The sequence below is a fragment of the Oenanthe melanoleuca genome, chromosome 4A (genome assembly GCF_029582105.1).
Source record: "Oenanthe melanoleuca isolate GR-GAL-2019-014 chromosome 4A, OMel1.0, whole genome shotgun sequence".
Classification (NCBI taxonomy): domain Eukaryota; kingdom Metazoa; phylum Chordata; class Aves; order Passeriformes; family Muscicapidae; genus Oenanthe; species Oenanthe melanoleuca.
In genome coordinates, this window is record NC_079338.1 from 511,503 (window position 1) to 529,472 (window position 17,970).

General features: G+C 56.0%; 1 protein-coding gene across 6 annotated transcripts in view; it reads left to right on the plus strand.

Moving 5' to 3' along the window:
* Positions 1 to 1,374: 1,374 nt before the first annotated feature.
* ARHGAP36 (Rho GTPase activating protein 36) overlaps positions 1,375 to 17,970 on the plus strand; it is a 59,550-nt gene continuing 42,954 nt past the window's right edge. The window contains exons 1-11 of one of the 6 annotated variants that reach the window (XR_008840482.1): positions 1,375 to 1,459; positions 2,935 to 3,068; positions 5,650 to 5,712; positions 6,685 to 6,932; positions 9,144 to 9,339; positions 10,395 to 10,450; positions 11,871 to 12,021; positions 12,839 to 13,002; positions 14,070 to 14,240; positions 14,566 to 14,663; positions 15,814 to 16,771. Coding sequence is in view for 5 of the 6 variants with exons in the window: in XM_056491163.1 (XP_056347138.1) it covers positions 2,954 to 3,068; positions 5,650 to 5,712; positions 6,685 to 6,932; positions 9,144 to 9,339; positions 10,395 to 10,450; positions 11,871 to 12,021; positions 12,839 to 13,002; positions 14,070 to 14,240; positions 14,566 to 14,663; positions 15,814 to 15,931 (1,380 nt within the window). In the remaining variant the exon portion in view is untranslated. Of the gene's footprint in view, positions 1,460 to 2,366; positions 2,474 to 2,934; positions 3,069 to 5,649; positions 5,713 to 6,641; positions 6,933 to 9,143; positions 9,340 to 10,394; positions 10,451 to 11,870; positions 12,022 to 12,838; positions 13,003 to 14,069; positions 14,241 to 14,565; positions 14,664 to 15,813; positions 17,470 to 17,970 lie in introns of those variants that run through there. The other 5 variants (XM_056491166.1, XM_056491163.1, XM_056491164.1 and 2 more) reach the window with 5 other exon arrangements.

The window sequence follows — 17,970 nt, forward strand, 5'->3', positions numbered from 1 at the left end:
GGGAGGGGAACAGGGATCAGTGGGGTCACAGGGGGAACAGGGGGGGTCACAGGGGGATCTGGGGGATCTCAGGGGGATCAGTGGGGTCACAGGGGGATCTGGGGGATCAATGGGGGATCAATGGGGAACGGGGGGATCCAGTGGCCACAGGGGATCAGGAGGGGGATCAGTGGGGTCACAGTGGATCAGGGGGAGGTCAGTGGGGTCACAAGGGGATCAGTGGGGTCGCAGTGGATCTCAGGGGGATCAGTGGGGTCACAGGGGATCAGTGGGAACAGGAGGATCAATGGGGCCGGGGGGATCAGTGGGGTCACAGGGTTGGGCTCCCCAGCAGCTCCTGCAGCACAAGCACTCTGCTGGCCCTGGGCTGGGGCTGGAGGCTGGGGGATCAGTCAGAGCCCCTCCTGGGGGGCTGAGGGGGCTGGGGATCAGCCAGAGCCCCTCCTGGGGGGTGCTGGGGGTGCTGGGGCTGCTGCAGGTTGTTCATGGGGCAGCAGGAGGGACAGGAGCTGTGCAGCAATGGCTGGTGCTGTGAAAGGGAGTTGGGGCTGGAGCACCCCAGGTCCTGCTGCTTCCCCTTCCAGGGCCTTTCCAGAGGGGCTGAGGTGTCTCCCAGGGGGAGTCCATCCTGCTGAGGTGACAGGGTGACAGACACCTTCCTTGGGACTGGCTGTTCCCAACACTGAGCACTTGCCACACTGGGAGCAGACAAAAAACCCTTTAAAAAAAAATAAAAATGTTCTGAATAGTTGTGTCCCTGCAAGATGAATGCTGTATTTTTAAGGAATAAACATTTTTTATGGGCAAATCTTGGCCTTGCTGCTTTCTTTGTCATTTCAACCCAAACCATTCTGTGATCATGGGGTGGGAGCCTGGCTGTGGCCCCCAAAGGGCTCCTGGGGGTGTTAATTGGCAAGGAAGTGCCAATTTTGGTTGTTGGTGGAGGTTTGGGGGGCTGTCCAAGGGCTGTAACCCGCTGGGAACAACCTGAGCTGTGAATCCACCCGTGGGGTCTGTGAGCTCCTCAAGAGCAGAGACCCTGGTGTGGGGAGCAGCCAGCCTGGCACGGGGAGCAGCCAGCCTGGCACAGGGAGCTGCCAGCCTCATCATCCAGCTGTTCCAGCTGTTCCAGCTGTTCCAGCTGCTCCAGCTGCTCCAGCCAGGACTCACCCTGCAGCACAGCTGCTGCTCTGGGCTGTGCTGGCTGCCCCTGGATGGGGCATTGAGCAATCCCAGCCTGGGAAGCTCCTTCCTTTCCCCAGCCCTGCCTGCTCTCCTTCCTTTGGCAGGAATTTCGCATTCTCGTCCCTCTCTCCTCCCCTCGGCCGCGGCAGCTCCTTCCCATCCCTTCCCCTCTTCTCCCGCCGCCTCTGGGCTGGGAGGAGACGCTGCTGCGACAGGCAGAGGGGAGCTGGGAGCTGCGGGAGCTGCTGCTGCTGCTGCCGAGGACAGGGACGAGGTAAACGTGGGTCCTTTGTTCCAGCTGGGGGGACAAACTGCAGCTGGAGCTGGGGAGCTCCCTGGGATGGAGCTGGGATCTCCTGAAACGGGCACCAGCCCTGCTTTTGACTGAGTGAGATTCCTGCTCCAGCATCCCCTCCAAAGGAGGATTTTGGGATTTTTGTGGGGCTCTGGCTTTGCCCCTGCTGTGGGAGAGCCCAGTGCCTGTCCAGGCTGAGTGAGCTCTCCTGTCCCCTGGGACCCACAGGGACACCCATCCCTGCAGGGACACCCATCCCTGTCCCCTGGGGTGCACAGGGGCCACTGATCCCTGTCCCCTGCAGGGACACCCATCCCTGCAGGCAGCTCTGGCTGCAGCAGTTGCTGTCCCTGGCACATGGAGATTCTCTCACCTGTGACAGACAAGGAGTTTCCTGCCCCAGGATGGAAGTTATAAAAATCCCTGGGTTGCACGTGTTTAATTTGACAGAGGGCAGGGTCAGATGGGATATTGGGAAGGAATTCCTGGCTGGCACAGGTGCCCAGAGCAGCTGTGGTGCCCCTGGATCCCTGGCAGTGCCCAAGGCCAGGCTGGACACGGGTTTGGAGCACCTGGCACAGTGGGAGGTGTCAGGAGTTGAGGTGGTTTCTGAGGTCTCAACCCAAACCAGTGTGGGATTCTATGATGTAGCTGAGTTCCCTTTTCTGTGTGCCCTTACAGGGAGCCCTGAACAATTCTTGTATTTGTTTTCTCTTTAGTTTCTGTAACTTCCTCAAACCTGGCAGCAGGAGCCAGTCTCAGGGGCTGGAGAGTCCCTGGCCCGTCCCTGGGGGTCTCTCCCTCATCCCTGGAGACCTCCAGGCATTTATTTTTCATTCTTGCCTTAAGCCTGCCTGGGAGGCTCTTGGCAGAGCCTGTACTCTGACCTCAGCCCTGCCCCCTGGGGCTGCTGCTGCTCTTTGGACCGGGCTGGTGCAGGGCCAGTGGCACAGGTGGCACTGGGAGGAGGTGGCACCGGGCTGTGGCAGCCAGGTCAGTGTGGGCTGAGGCCCCTGTGTGCTCCCCACAGCTCTGGAGAGGAGATGGGGTGCCCAGGGTGGGGCAAAGGGCTTTGGCACCTCTGGGCACGTGCAGCTGTTTGTGATTAAAGGAGATAAATGATGGAATTGGGGATTGCTGGGGCTGGGAGGGACACTGAGGCTCATCTCCCTCCGGGCAGGGACGTTTCCCAGCTGCTCCAGGCCCGGGTCCAGCCTGGCCATGGACACTGCAGGCACAGCCACAGCCTCTCTGGGCACCTGTGCCAGGCTCCCTCCCTCACCGGCAGCAATTCCTGCCCGATATCCATCCCAAATCCCTTCTCCTGAAGGGAGATGACGTGGCTGGGGCTGTCTGGGGAGGGACAGAGGGACAGATGTGCTCAGGGGCTCCCTGGGCGCTGCCAGCAGCTCCTGTCCCCAGGCAGGTGTGGCTGCCATCGCTCTGTCACACAGGTGCTGTCCCCGCTCAGGGATGCAGCCCGCGGCTCTGCAGAGCCTGTCCGAGCTGGAGAGAGCCAGCCTGCAGGAACTGGCGCTGTTCCGGCTGCGGGAGAGGCTGCCCGGGGCGCAGCTGAGCCTGGACAGAGGTACCGGCTGGGAGGGGTGGGAGGGGATGGGACAGGAGGGACAGGAGGGACAGGAGGGACAGGAGGGACATGATGGGACAGCAGGGACAGGGACGGACAGGAGGGGATGGAGGAGGCAAGATGGGAGAGCCTGGGACGGGAGGGGATGGGAGGGACAGGAGGGACAGAAAGGGACAGCAGGGACATGATGGGAGAGCCAGGGTGAGCATGGGACAGGAGGGACAGGGTGGGATGGGAGGGACATGATGGGACAGGAGGGACAAAATGGGACAGGATGGGACAGAATGGACAGAAGAGACAGAATGTGACACGATGGGACATGATGGGGCACAATGGACAGGAGGGACACAATGGACAGGATGGGACACAATGGACAGGAGGGACAGCAGCTCCTCCAGGGGATGCTGGGGCTCAGCCATTCATGCTGCTCACCCCCTGCCCCACAGCCCGGGGTGGTGGTTATGGAAAGACTTTTGTGACACGCTTGGATCCATTTTATTTCTCATTCCTGCTTTATTCTGAGCCCTGGGCAGCATGTGGGGGGTTTGTGTGTCCACAGCAGTGTGAGAACCTGACCCCCAAACCCAAACCAGATGTGAGACCTCGGCCCCAGGGCTGTGAGAGTGCCTGAGCTGACACCCAGGCTTGGTTTCCCATCCTAATATCCCCGAGGTTTCATGCCATGAAATGGCTCCATGGAGAGCCCAGCACAGCTCCCTCTCCTTCCCAGAGCTCCCAGTGGCTCCAGGGCTGCAGCACCAGTCCCTGGAGGGCTCTGACCACAAACATCCTGATTCCTTTTCTGTTTTGTTTAATTTTGGATGTTGTGATCCCCCTTGCAGTGACACCCTGCAGCAGCAGCTCCTCCAGGGACCAGTGCACTGCCAAAAAAAAAAACAAAACCCAAACCCCAATATTTCCTTCCTGGCTGGTCTGCTTGCTGCTGGATAATTTATGTTGGCTTCTACACTCATGTTCCTCATTCCAGCTGTCAGAGCTTTGCTCTAAGCCTCACAAAATAACCCAAACAAGCAGCTATAAGCTGTTCTAGGAAGAGAATTCCTCAGGAATGAGGAGTTTGGGCCAGAATAGGGTGATGTGTCCTGGAAGGGTTTAGGGTGGGCAGTGAGTGAATTCTCAGTTCACTGCTGCTGGATGTATGAGGTGGGAGTCCCCTAGAACAGGATGGGATTTGTGATGGGGCTTGGTACAACTTCTTATGTCTGTGCTCTGCAAAGCATTCCCAAAACCTTTCTGGGCCTCATGTAAAACCATGGGGTCCCCTCACCCCTTCATCTGGGGAGGGTGGTGCCTATGGGAATGTTCCCTGGGCAGTTCTGTCCATCCCAGCAGTTCTGTCCATCCCAGTCAGTTCTGTCCATCCCAGCAGTTCTGTCCATCCCCAGTCAGTTCTGTCCATCCCAGTCAGTTCTGTCCATCCAGTCAGTTCTGTCCATCCCAGCTTTAGTTTCAATCCAGTCAGTTCTGTCCACATCTCAGTTCTGTCCATCCCAGTCAGTTCTGTCCATCCCCAGTCAGTTCTGTCCATCCCAGTCAGTTCTGTCCATCCCCACTCAGTTCTGTCCATCCCCACTCAGTTCTGTCCATCCCAGTCAGTTCTGTCCATCCCAGTCAGTTCTGTCCATCCCCACTCAGTTCTGTCCATCCCCACTCAGTTCTGTCCATCCAGTGAGTTCTGTCCATCCCAGTCAGTTCTGTCCATCCCCAGTCAGTTCTGTCCATCCCCAGTCAGTTCTGTCCATCCCCAGTCAGTTCTGTCCATCCCAGTCAGTTCTGTCCATCCCCACTCAGTTCTGTCCATCCCAGTCAGTTCTGTCCATCCCCACTCAGTTCTGTCCATCCCAGTCAGTTCTGTCCATCCCAGTCAGTTCTGTCCATCCCCAGTCAGTTCTGTCCATCCCAGCATTTCTGTCCATCCCACTCAGTTCTGTCCATCCCCACTCAGTTCTGTCCATCCCCACTCAGTTCTGTCCATCCCCACTCAGTTCTGTCCATCCAGTCAGTTCTGTCCATCCCAGTCAGTTCTGTCCATCCCAGCAGTCCTGTCCATCCCCAGTCAGTTCTGTCCATCCCAGCAGTTCTGTCCATCCCAGTCAGTTCTGTCCATCCCAGTCAGTTCTGTCCATCCCAGTCAGTTCTGTCCATCCAGTGAGTTCTGTCCATCCCAGTCAGTTCTGTCCATCCCAGCAGTTCTGTCCATCCCAGCAGTCCTGTCCATCCCAGCAGTTCTGTCCATCCCAGCAGTTCTGTCCATCCCAGCAGTTCTGTCCATCCCAGTCAGTTCTGTCCATCCCAGCAGTTCTGTCCATCCCCAGTCAGTTCTGTCCATCCCAGTCTGTGCTGTCCATCCCCAGTCAGTTCTGTCCATCCCAGTCAGTTCTGTCCATCCCAGCAGTTCTGTCCATCCCCAGTCAGTTCTGTCCATCCCAGCAGTTCTGTCCATCCAGTCAGTTCTGTCCATCTCGTGGCTGCAGTGTCCCCTGGCTCCTGCCGAGGGACAGGGACCCCGTGCACACCCAGCCCGAGGTGCTGCTGCTGAAATTCCCCCTTCTCCTCCCAGATGGCTCCAGAGGCATCAGATCCATCCGGCAGAAGCTGGAGAGCCTCTCCAAGGACAGGAAAGGTGAGCAGCCTCCCTTTCACCTGCTTTGCTCCCTGTTTTTGGGGGAATGGGGGATTCCTGGGGGCGGGAGGTGCCCCAGGTGGTTCTGCTGCTCTTGGGGTGCAGGAGCTCGGTGGAGCTGGGAAGGCACAGGGATTGTGGAATGTGTGTGATGGGAAATGCATTCTCAGGGAGCACCAGAAATGTGTCTGTCTGCCCATCCTGCTGCCTCCAGTTATCCCAGAATCCCAGAGCAGAGCCAGGTGGGAATGAGCTTCCCCACACCAAAGCCCACTCAAGGAAACTACTGAAATTAATGCCTCATATTTCACCAAAAAGGATTTGTGGCTCTGCTCTGGGTGTAAAACCCCAGGGCAGTGCAAAGGCTGGGAGGAGAGACAGGGATGAGAGGGACAATTATTTGAGAAAAACACCACAAATAGCAGGACTTTTCTTGAGCAGGCATAGCTGAGGCAAGAGAAAAGTGGAGGCTAGAACTTGAAAAGGATTTTTTTGGTGATTTATGAAGATGTTTGGGATTTCATGGGGCTGTAGCCAGTTAGAGGAGTTAGCACTGAGAGATAAAAGAAATAATGGGATGGATGAATGGAAAAAAATATATTTGCCTTTACAAGGAAACTGTGGGTTTGCTGATAAATGAAATTGGATATTGGAAGATGAAAGGAGCAGTGGGGAAAAATTATGAATTCTGTAAGAATTAAAAATTCAAAGGGAGGGTTGTACATTAGAGGGGAGTGTCATGTATGAGGTGTTTGGGCAGTCTGTGCCTCTCAATACCTCAGCAATGGGGAAAGAGAGAGGGAAATGTGGATGGAAATTGGGATAAAAAGGGAGCTGAATTCTCCAAAAATCTGAGAGATCCCAGGGTAATCTCTCCCTTTATCGCAATAAAGCAAAAAGGACTTTTCTGCCTCCTTTTTGGCCATCAGCCCCCGCTGTTAGCGGGTTCATTCTCCCTGTGTGTGCCCCCAGAGTGCTCCCCACACACCTTCGGGGTGCCGCTGCCCCAGGTCATCGCCAACGACCGCGCCTGCCGCCGGCTGCGGGCGGCCGTGGGCAGGAGCCGCCGCCTCTGCCTGGAGCTGGAGGCCACTGTCACCTCGTTCCGGGCCCGCAGGCAGCGGCGGCTGCCCGTGGGTACCGCCTGCATCCGAGCATCCCTCCCCGAGGAGCCGCCGAGCCCCGCGCCGCGGGACGGGAGCTGCTGGAGCCAGCGCAGGGTACGGAGCCCGCGGAAAATAAACGGGATTTGGGGGTCTGCTCCCCAAAACGGGCAATAAACGGGATGTCCCAGGGTCTGCTCCCCAAAACGGGCAAATAAACGGGATTCCAGGGTCTGCTCCCCAAAACGGGCAATAAACGGGATGTCCGGGTCTGCTCCCCAAAACGGGCAATAAACGGGATTTGGGGGTCTGCTCCCCAAAATGGGCAATAAACGGGATTCCCGGGTCTGCTCCCCAAAACGGGCAATAAACGGGATTTCGGGGTCTGCTCCCCAAAACGGGCTGGGGATAAATTCAGCATTAATGGGATTTCGGGGTCTGCTCCCCAAAACGGGCAATAAACGGGATTTCGGGATCTGCTCCCCAAAACGGGCAATAAATGGGATTTCCGGGGTCTGCTTCCCAAAATGGGCTGGGGGTGAATTCAGCAATTAATGGGATTTCCCAGGGTCTGCTCCCCAAAACGGGCTGGGGGAATAAATTCAGCATTAATGGAATTTCCAGGGTTTGCTCCCCAAAACGGGCTGAGGGTGAATTTAGCAATAAATGGGATTTCCTAGGGGTGAATTCGGCATTAATGGCATTTCCCAGGATCTGCTCTGGGCTGGCTGTGTCCCAGCCTGTCCCCAGGGAATTTTTGATGTCCCCAAATCCCCTCAGAGATGGAGTGGGGGGCTTCTCACAGCGCAGCTGTGATGGGATGGGATATTGGGATGGGATATTGGGATGGGATATTGGGATGGGATATTGGGATGGGATATTGGGATGGGATATTGGGATGGGATATTGGGATGGAACTCCAGGCCCTGCACAGGTGCCCAGAGTAGCTGTGGGTCCAGGCTGGATGGGGATTGGGGCAGCCTGGGGCAGTGGCAGTGACCCTGCCGTGGGACATGGAGTGATCTCAGGGCAGTGATGGGTCTGTGGGTTCGTTCCTGCTCCTCTGCCCCCATTATCAGTGACAGATCCGTGGGTTCATTCTCCGCCCCAGGGTGCAGTGACAGATCCGTGGGTTCGTTCCTGCCCCTCTGTCCCCCCCAGGGCAGTGACAGATCCGTGGGTTCGCTCCCGCCCCTCTCCCCCCATTAGCACTGACAGATCCGTGGGTTCGTTCTCCTCTGCCCCAGGGTGCAGTGACAGATCCGTGGGTTCGTTCCCGCTCCTCTCCCCCATTAGCAGTGACAGATCCGTGGGTTCGTTCTCCTCTCCCCCCATTAGCAGTGACAGATCCGTGGGTTCGTTCCCGCCCCTCTCCCCCCATTAGCACTGACAGATCCGTGGGTTCGCTCCCGCCCCTCTGTCCCCCCCAGGGCAGTGACAGATCCGTGGGCTCGCTCTCCCCCCATTATCAGTGACAGATCCGTGGGTTCGTTCTCCTCTCCCCCCACGGGGCACTGACAGATCCGTGGGCTCGCTCTCCCCCCATTATCAGTGACAGATCCGTGGGTTCGTTCTCCTCTCCCCCCGCGGGGCACTGACAGATCCGTGGGCTCGCTCTCCCCCCATTATCAGTGACAGATCCGTGGGCTCGTTCCTGCCCCTCTGCCCCATTAGCACTGACAGATCCGTGGGTTCGCTCTCCCCCCATTAGCAGTGACAGATCCGTGGGCTCGCTCTCCTCTCCCCCCATTAGCACTGACAGATCCGTGGGCTCATTCTCCGCCCCATGGGGCACTGACAGATCCGTGGGTTCGTTCCCCTCTCCCCCCATTAGCACTGACAGATCCGTGGGCTCGCTCTCCCCCCATTAGCAGTGACAGATCCGTGGGCTCGCTCTCCTCTCCCCCCATGGGGCACTGACAGATCCGTGGGTTCGCTCCCGCCCCTCTCCCCCCATTTGCACTGACAGATCCGTGGGCTCGCTCTCCCCCCATTAGCACTGACAGATCCGTGGGCTCGCTCTCCTCTGCCCCATTAGCAGTGACAGATCCGTGGGCTCGCTCTCCCCCCATGGGGCACTGACAGATCCGTGGGCTCGCTCTCCTCTCCCCCCATGGGGCACTGACAGATCCGTGGGTTCGCTCTCCTCTCCCCCCATGGGGCAGTGACAGATCCGTGGGTTCGCTCTCCTCTCCCCCCATGGGGCACTGACAGATCCGTGGGTTCGTTCTCCTCTCCCCCCACGGGGCACTGACAGATCCGTGGGTTCGTTCCTGCCCCTCTCCCCCCATTAGCACTGACAGATCCGTGGGCTCGCTCTCCCCCCAGGGCGCCCTGTCCGTGGATTCCATCACCGAGCTGGCCGCCAGCCCGTCGCAGCTGCTGGAGGCGCTGCAGCTCTGCCACCCCCGGGAGCTGCAGCCCCGCCGGAGCCGCGGCGCGGAGCGAGCGCTGAGCCTGAACCCGCTGGGCTGGCAGGTGCCCCGGCTGCTCGACAGGTGCTGCGCGCACCTGGAGACGCACGGTGAGGCTGCGGGGGCACCTGGGCTGCACCCCAGGCTGCAACCCACGGTCTGGGGCGTCTGTCCCAACCTGGATGGTTCTGTGGGTGCTGGGGCACGGCATCTCCCAGAAATCCTCCTGTGGAGGGAGTCCCCTGGGCTGATTTATTGTTTATTTTATTTTATTTTATTTTATTTTATTTTATTTTATTTTATTTTATTTTATTTTATTTTATTTTATTTTATTTTATTTTTTATTGATTTTGTTTTATTTCATTTTTATTTATTTTATTTTATTTTATTTTATTTTATTTTATTTTATTTTATTTTATTTTTTTATTTTTTATTGATTTTGTTTTATTTTATTTTTTTAATTATGTTTTATTGTGTTTTATTTTGTATTTTTCTTTTTTTCTATTATTAATTTAATTTAATTTAATTTTAAAAATTTTATTGTATTTTATTGTTTTTATTTATTTTATTTTATTGTTTTTTATTTATTATTTTATTTTATTTTATTGTTTATTTTATTGTTTATTTTATTGTTTATTTTATTGTTTATTTTTATTTTATTTTTATTGTTTATTTTTAAATTTTAATTATATAATTTTAGACTACTCTTTATGCAATTATGCATTTTTTGATTGGTGTTTTTATGCTGTTTACGAGTTTTTGTCTGAAATTTTACTGGGTCCCCTAGGCTGGATGCAGCAGCAGAGGGGAATGTCACTGCGTGTGTCACTGCGTGTGTCACTGTGTGTGTCACTGTGTGTCACTGTGTGTGTGTCACTGTGTGTGTCACTGTGTGTGTCACTGACAGGGGAATGTCACTGTGTGTGTCACTGTGTGTGTCACTGCGTGTGTCACTGTGTGTGTCACTGACCACCTCCTGGTGCCTCAGCTGCTGCACTGGGTGACACTGGGGGTGGCACTGGGGTGACAATGCCCATGGGGTGGCACTGGGGGTGGCACTGGGGTGACACTGGGGTGACAATGCCCATGGGGTGGCACTGCACTGGGGTGGCACTGGGGGTGGCACTGGGGTGGCACTGCCCAGCACTGACCCCTCTGTCCCCAGGGCTCCACACCGTCGGCATTTTCCGTGTCGGGAGCTCCAAGAAGCGAGTCCAGCAGGTAAAGGGGACACTGAGCGCGGGCTGGGCTGTGCCTGTGGGGACAGTGCAGGGGGAGCTGGCACAGGTGTGCAGGGGATGGAGCTGGCACAGGTGTGCAGAGATCAGGGGATGGAGCTGGCACAGGTGTGCAGGGGATGGAGCTGGCACAGGTGTGCAGGGGGAGCTGGCACAGGTGTGCAGGGGGAGCTGGCACAGGTGTGCAGGGGGAGCTGGCACAGGTGTGCAGGGATCAGGGGGAGCTGGCACAGGTGTGCAGGGGATGGAGCTGGCACAGGTGTGCAGGGGGAGCTGGCACAGGTGTGCAGGGGGAGCTGGCACAGGTGTGCAGGGATCAGGGGGAGCTGGCACAGGTGTGCAGGGGGAGCTGGCACAGGTGTGCAGGGATCAGGGGGAGCTGGCACAGGTGTGCAGGGGGAGCTGGCACAGGTGTGCAGGGGATGGAGCTGGCACAGGTGTGCAGTGGTTCAGGTGTAGCTGGCACAGGTGTGCAGGGGATGGAGCTGGCACAGGTGTGCAGGGGGAGCTGGCACAGGTGTGCAGGGGATGGAGCTGGCACAGGTGTGCAGGGGGAGCTGGCACAGGTGTGCAGGGGGAGCTGGCACAGGTGTGCAGGGATCAGGGGGAGCTGGCACAGGTGTGCAGGGGGAGCTGGCACAGGTGTGCAGAGCTCAGGGGGAGCTGGCACAGGTGTGCAGAGGTTGATGAGGAGCTGGCACAGGTGTGCAGAGCTCTGGAGGAGCTGGCACAGGTGTGCAGAGCTCAGGGGAGCTGGCACAGGTGTGCAGAGGTTCAGGTGTAGCTGGCACAGGTGTGCAGAGGTTGATGAGGAGCTGGCACAGGTGTGCAGAGGTTCAGGTGTAGCTGGCACAGGTGTGCAGAGGTTCAGGTGTAGCTGGCACAGGTGTGCAGAGCTCAGGGGATGGAGCTGGCACAGGTGTGCAGAGGTTCAGGTGTAGCTGGCACAGGTGTGCAGAGCTCAGGTGTAGCTGGCACAGGTGTGCAGAGCTCAGGGGATGGAGCTGGCACAGGTGTGCAGAGGTTGATGAGGAGCTGGCACAGGTGTGCAGAGGTTGATGAGGAGCTGGCACAGGTGTGCAGAGCTCAGGTGTAGCTGGCACAGGTGTGCAGAGGTTGATGAGGAGCTCGCACAGGTGTGCAGAGATCAGTTGTAGCTGGCACAGGTGTGCAGAGGTTGATGAGGAGCTGGCACAGGTGTGCAGAGGTTGATGAGGAGCTGGCACAGGTGTGCAGAGGTTGATGAGGAGCTGGCACAGGTGTGCAGAGCTCAGGTGTAGCTGGCACAGGTGTGCAGAGCTCAGGTGTAGCTGGCACAGGTGTGCAGAGCTCAGGGGAGCTGGCACAGGTGCGGACAGGTGTAGCACACTCCTGCACTGACCCGATCTCCCTCCTCTCCCCAGCTGCGGGAGGAGTTCGATCTGGGGCTGGACGTTTACCTGGACGAGCAGCAGAGCGTCCATGACGTGGCCGCGCTGCTCAAGGAGTTCCTGCGGGACCTGCCCGAGCCCCTGATCCCGCGGGAGCTCTACGGAGCTTTCCTCAGCACCGCCCGTGAGTGCGGGGGTGGGAGGCAGCCCCGAGATTTAATTATCTAATTATTTAATTATAGAATTATTCGATTATTTAATTATTTAATTATTGGATTATATAGTTATTAGATAATTTATTTATTTAATTATTTAATTTTTCGATTATTTGAGTATTTAATCCGACCTCCAACATCCAACATCCAAAATTCATCGTCCAAAATCCAACATTCAATATCCAACATCCAAGATCCAAAATCCAACATTCAACATCCAACATCCAAAATTCAACATCCAAAATCCAACATGCGATATCCAACATCCAACATCCAACATCCAATATCCAACATCCAGCATCCAACATACAAAATCCAACATCCAATATCAAATAACCAACATCCAACATCCAAAATCCAATATCCAATATTCAATACCCAATATCCAGCACAGCCCTTGCTGGGTTGCAGGAGAAATAAGACTTCTGGACAGTAAATTAACATGATTATGCAGAAGCTGATTTATTGTTTATTTCTAAGTTTTAATTATATATTTTAAGACCACTGTTTATTCGATAATGAATTGTTTGATTGGTGTTTTTATGCTGTTTACCAGTTTTTTAGGTACAATGACTGGTGGTTGCCTAAAACTTTACTGCTTACTTTTATTTGGGGTTTTTACATTTTGGCATTTTGTATTTTAGCTTTATTTATTTTTTTTTTTAATTGAGTACAATTGATGTTTTAGCGGCTTTGAAGTGTTTTAACAACCATTTAACCACGAATAAGCCATGTAAAAATGGATTATTGGGTGGAGGGACCCCCACTAACAGCTGCTCTCCCCAGGCATGGAGGGGCCAGCACAGCTGGAGACGCTGCAGCTGCTGCTGTTCCTGCTGCCCCCCTGCCACAGCGACACCCTGCTGCGCCTCCTGAGCTTCCTGGCCCAGGTGGCCAAACATGCTGAGGGCTCCTGCGACCCCCAGGGCCACCAGGTGAGGCTGCTGCAGGTGAGCCGGGGGGGGAAAGGGTGCTGGGGCTGCTGTGGTGGGAGCTGCTGCAGGGCTGGGTGAAGGGGAGAAAATAAACCTGAATTCTTCATGGGACCAACCTCTGGAGCTGCTGCAGGGCTGGGTGAAGCGGAGAAAACAAACCCAAATCTTTAATGGAACCGACTCTGGGATCTGGAGCTGCTGCAGGGCTGGGCTTGGGGAGAGAACAAACCCAAATCCTTCATGGGACCAACCTCTGGAGCTGCTGCAGGGCTGGGTGAAGCGGAGAAAATAAACCTGAATTCTTCATGGGACCAACCTCTGGAGCTGCTGCAGGGCTGGGTGAAGGGTTTGGGGAGAAAACAAACCCAAACCTTTCACAGAACTCGAGGAACTGGAGTTCTGGCTGCTGCAAGGCTGGGCTTGGGGAGAAAACAAACCCAAACCTTTCATGGAGCCAACCCCAGTATCTGGGCTTGGGGAAAAAAATAAACCCAAATCCTTCATGGAACCAACCTCTGGAGCTGCTGCAAGGCCAGGCTTGGGGAAAAAACAAACCCAAATCCTTCGTGGAACCAACCCCAGGATCTGGAGCTGCTGCAAGGCTGGGTGAAGGTTTGGGGAGAAAATAAACCCAAATCCTCCATGGAATCAATCTCTGGAGCTGCTGCAATCCTGGGCTTGGGAAAAAAACAAACCCAAACCTTTCACAGAACCCCAGGATCTGGAGCTGCTGCAAACCTGGGTGAAGGCTTGGGGAGAAAACAAACCCAAACCTTTCATGGAACCAACACTGGGATCTGGAGCTGCTGCAAGCCTGGGTGAAGGGTTTGGGGAAAAACAAACCCAAACATTTCACAGAACCCCAGGATCAGTGTGGCTGGGAAAGGTGGGGAGGTGAGGCAGGTGCCAAGGGATGAGCGTGGGCTCCAGCACCTCAAACCCTTTGTGCTGGCCCTGCCAGCAGCTCAGAGGGGACCAAGCTGGACCCAGAGCAGCATCTCACCCTCGTGGCCCACCCTGGGGTGGGTGAGGGCACATCCCATGGCGCTGCACCCACGGGCTCCTCCTGTGCTCCCTTGCAGATCCCTGGCAATAAAATGACAGTGTCCAACCTGGCCACGGTCTTTGGTCCCAACATCTTGCAGAAGGAGAAGCCTGGAGAGAAAGATGCTGGTGGCCTCAACTTTGAGGACAGTGCTGCCATAATCCTGGTGCTGCAGAGGCTGATTGAGCACCACCACTCCCTGTTCACGGTACGTGGGGCTCCTCAGGACCCTCTGAGCTCTTCCAGGGCAGCAGGACAAGGATTTTGTCCCTGTCAGAGATGCACACCTGTGCCCAGGTGTGCTTTCCCACAGGGCACTTGCAGGCAGCAGAGTCCCCCCAGTTCTATTGGAATGTGACATTTCTGGTCCCCAAAAAGCCTCATAGAAATTTTGGGGTCTGCAGGGAGCTGAAGCACCGGGGATAGTGGGGGGAAAGCAGGGATCCTAAAGACCTTGGGAGGGGTGTGACACCAACACTCTGGGGGTGTCACCACGTGCTGGGCTCCTGAGTGGCGTGGCTGTGTCACCCCAGGTGTCCCCAGAAATGCAGAGTGACGTGCTGAGGAGGCTGTTCCAGACTGACCCCGATGTCATCGAGTACCTGCTGCGCAGGAAGTTCCCTGACGTGCTGTGAGTGTCCCCAGGGGCTCCCAGGGGACGGGGACAGTGACAGCACAGTGACAGACAGCACAGTGACAGCACAGTGACAGCACAGGGACAGTGACAGCACAGTGACAGACAGCACAGTGACAGCACACCCTGCTCATCCTGCAGGGCACAGGGACAGTGACAGCACAGTGACAGCACATCCTGCACACCCTACAGGACATGGGGACAGTGACAGCACAGTGACAGACAGCACAGTGACAGCACACCCTGCACATCATCCAGGACATGGGGACAGTGACAGCAGAGTGACAGCACAGTGACAGCACAGTGACAGCACAGTGACAGCACACCCTGCACATTATCCAGGGCATGGGGACAGTGACAGCACAGTGACAGCACACCCTGAACATCATACAGGGCACAGGGACAGTGTCAGCACAGTGACAGACAGCACAGTGACAGCACACCCTGCACACCCTACAGGACATGGGACAGTGACAGCACAGTGACAGCACATCCTGCAGGACACGGGGACAGTGACAGCACAGTGACAGACAGCACAATGACAGCACAGTGACAGCACAGCCTGCACATCCTGCAGGACATGGGGACAGTGACAGCACAGGGACAGTGACAGCACAGGGACAGCACAGTGACAGCACACCCTGCACACCCTACAGGACATGGGGACAGTGACAGCACAGGGACAGTGACAGCACAGTGACAGCACAGGGACAGCACACCCTGCACACCCTACAGGACATGGGGACAGTGACAGCACACCCTGGGCAGGGTCCACCCTGGCACATCACACAGGAGGGGTTTGTTCCCTGGGGGTGGCAGCAGGGAATGGCTGGAAATGGGATCCTGGGAAGCAGGGGATGCTCAGGAACCTCCAGTGGGGATGTGACTGCTCAGTAAATGTGAATTATCCTGTGGGAAGGGTTTTCCTCTCCATCCACTTCCATAACAACTTGGGAGCAGCCTGGTCTGGGGGAGATGCTCCTCAAAGTCCCTTCAACCCAAACCCAGGATTCTCTGATCCGTGCTGCAGCTCCCTGGCAGTCTCCACATTCCTTCTGGAGATGGCAGTCTGGGACCTGTGGGGTCCCTGCTCATTTGGGACAAGCATTTGCAAACAGCATCTCTCTCTTTTTTTTTGCTTCCTCAGGAGCCCAGAGCATGAGGAGCAGCCTCCATCTGCCTGGACACACAGCCTGCAGCCAGGCTCAGCCTCCTCCGAGCTCTTCAGCAACATCTCCTTCCTCAACCTGGACGTTGGCATCTAGAGAGCACAAAACCCAAAAAAAAACCCCAAAAAAACCCAGCCCCTGGCTCAGCTGCCAGGCTGGCACCTCCCTGCAGGGCTCAGCACAGCCTCCTTCTCCCAGCAGCTGGGGAAATGGATTTCCACCCTGGAGCATCCCTGCTGGGAGCCTGGAGCAGAGATGGACCTTAGCCATGCACCCAAATGTTTTTGTAATGGCCTGGAGGGACAGGACAAGGGGAGCGGCTTCCCACTGCCAGAGGGCACGGCCAGGCTTGAGAGAAACTGAGAGAAACTGAGAGAAACTGAGAGAAACTGAGAGAAATTGAGGGAAATTGAGGGAAATTGAGAGAAATTGAGAGAAATTGAGGGAAATTGAGGGAAATTCAGGGAAATTCAGAGAAATTCAGATAAATTCAGAAATTCTCGCCCCTGAGGGCAGGGATGCCCTGGCACAGGCAGGGACACCTCCCACAGCACCAGGCTGCTCCATCCTTCTGGCCTTGAGCCTTTCCAGGGACGGGGCAGCCACAGCAGGGCGTTCCTGGGGATAAACCAGGACACTGCACATCCCACCACAGCCTGCCCTGGCACCCAGACCTGCCCAGGACTGGGTTTTACTGTGCTGAGCTCCTTCCCGGTGGGGATGGGTGGGAGGCATTTCCCGGGGAGCCTGTGCTGTGAGATAGCTGCTGAGAGCCCCTGGCAGCTGATAAGGCTGTTGGGTCTGGAGCAGCAGATAAATTTGGGACACCACGAGGCTGTGGGAGGTCCCACCAGAGCGCTGAGTGCCAGCCGTGGCTCTGGGTGGGATTGTTCCTGCTGCCAGGGCAGCCCCCAGCCCCTCAAATTCCTCCCTGGGGTGGTGGGACAGTGGCACGGGGTGCCCGGAGCAGCTGTGGATCCCTGGAAATGTCTGAGACCCGGTGGGATGGGAAATGGGATGGGATGGGATGGGATGGGATCAATGGGATCAGTGGGATCAATGGGATCGATGGGATGGGATGGGATACAGGATGGGATACAGGGATGGGATGGGATCAATGGGATCAATGGGATGGGATACAGTGATAGGATGGGATGGGATACAGGGATCAATGGGATCAATGGGATCAATGGGATGGGATGGGATACAGGGATGGGATACAGGGATGGGATGGGATCAATGGGATCGATGGGATGGGATGGGATGGGATACAGGGATGGGATACAGGGATGGGCTTTAGGGTCCCTTCCCACCCAAACCTTCTGTGATTCCCTGACTGCAGGATGTGATGGGGATGCTGGCACAGGAGGCTGCTCTCTGCAGGAAATTCCTGCTGGATTTCACTCTCCCAGCACCAGAATGAGCTCCCTGGGAAGCTTTCAGACCCACGGAGGGTGTTTATCCCTGGCATTGCTGCAAGCTCCACTTGAGGGCAGCCCAGGCTGCTCAGAGACTCCGGGGCTGTTCCATCCCAGCATCACCAAATAAAATCCCCTCCCCGGGCGGCTCCAAACTCACCACGGGGCCTTGGGGTGCTCTGCACCCGCTCTGGGGGGGTGACTGGCTGTTGTCCCACTCCAGGTTCTGTTCTTGGTTCTGTTCTCCGGCCCTGCAAGCCTTGGGGTCACCCCAAACCATCTGGCTGGATCTTTGCTGGCTCGGGAGGGGCTGTTGCTGTTGGGGTGCCTGCTTTAGGGGGGCTGTTGCTGTTGGGGTGCCTGCTTTAGGGGGGCTGGCTGCTTTTGGGGTGGCTGTTGTGGGGTGGGGGATATTTGGGGGAGGATGGTGGCTCTCCCTGTTTTGGGGGTGGTGGCTGGCTGGGGGGTCACTGCTGGTTAGGGTTGCTGTTTTTGGGGTGGTTCTGGCCGGTTTTTAGGTCCAGCCCCACCAAAACCCCCTTGCACTGGGTATGAGGGTACAACAGGGAATATCTGTAGGACTGGGACTCATTTTTTAAAAACCCTGAGCAGCATCCAGGGCTCTGGGAAACCTGTGGGATCCCTGAAAAGCCCCCCAAGCCCAGCAGCCCAGCATTCCCCAAGGCCACCCCAGCCCGTGTCCCCAAATGTCACATG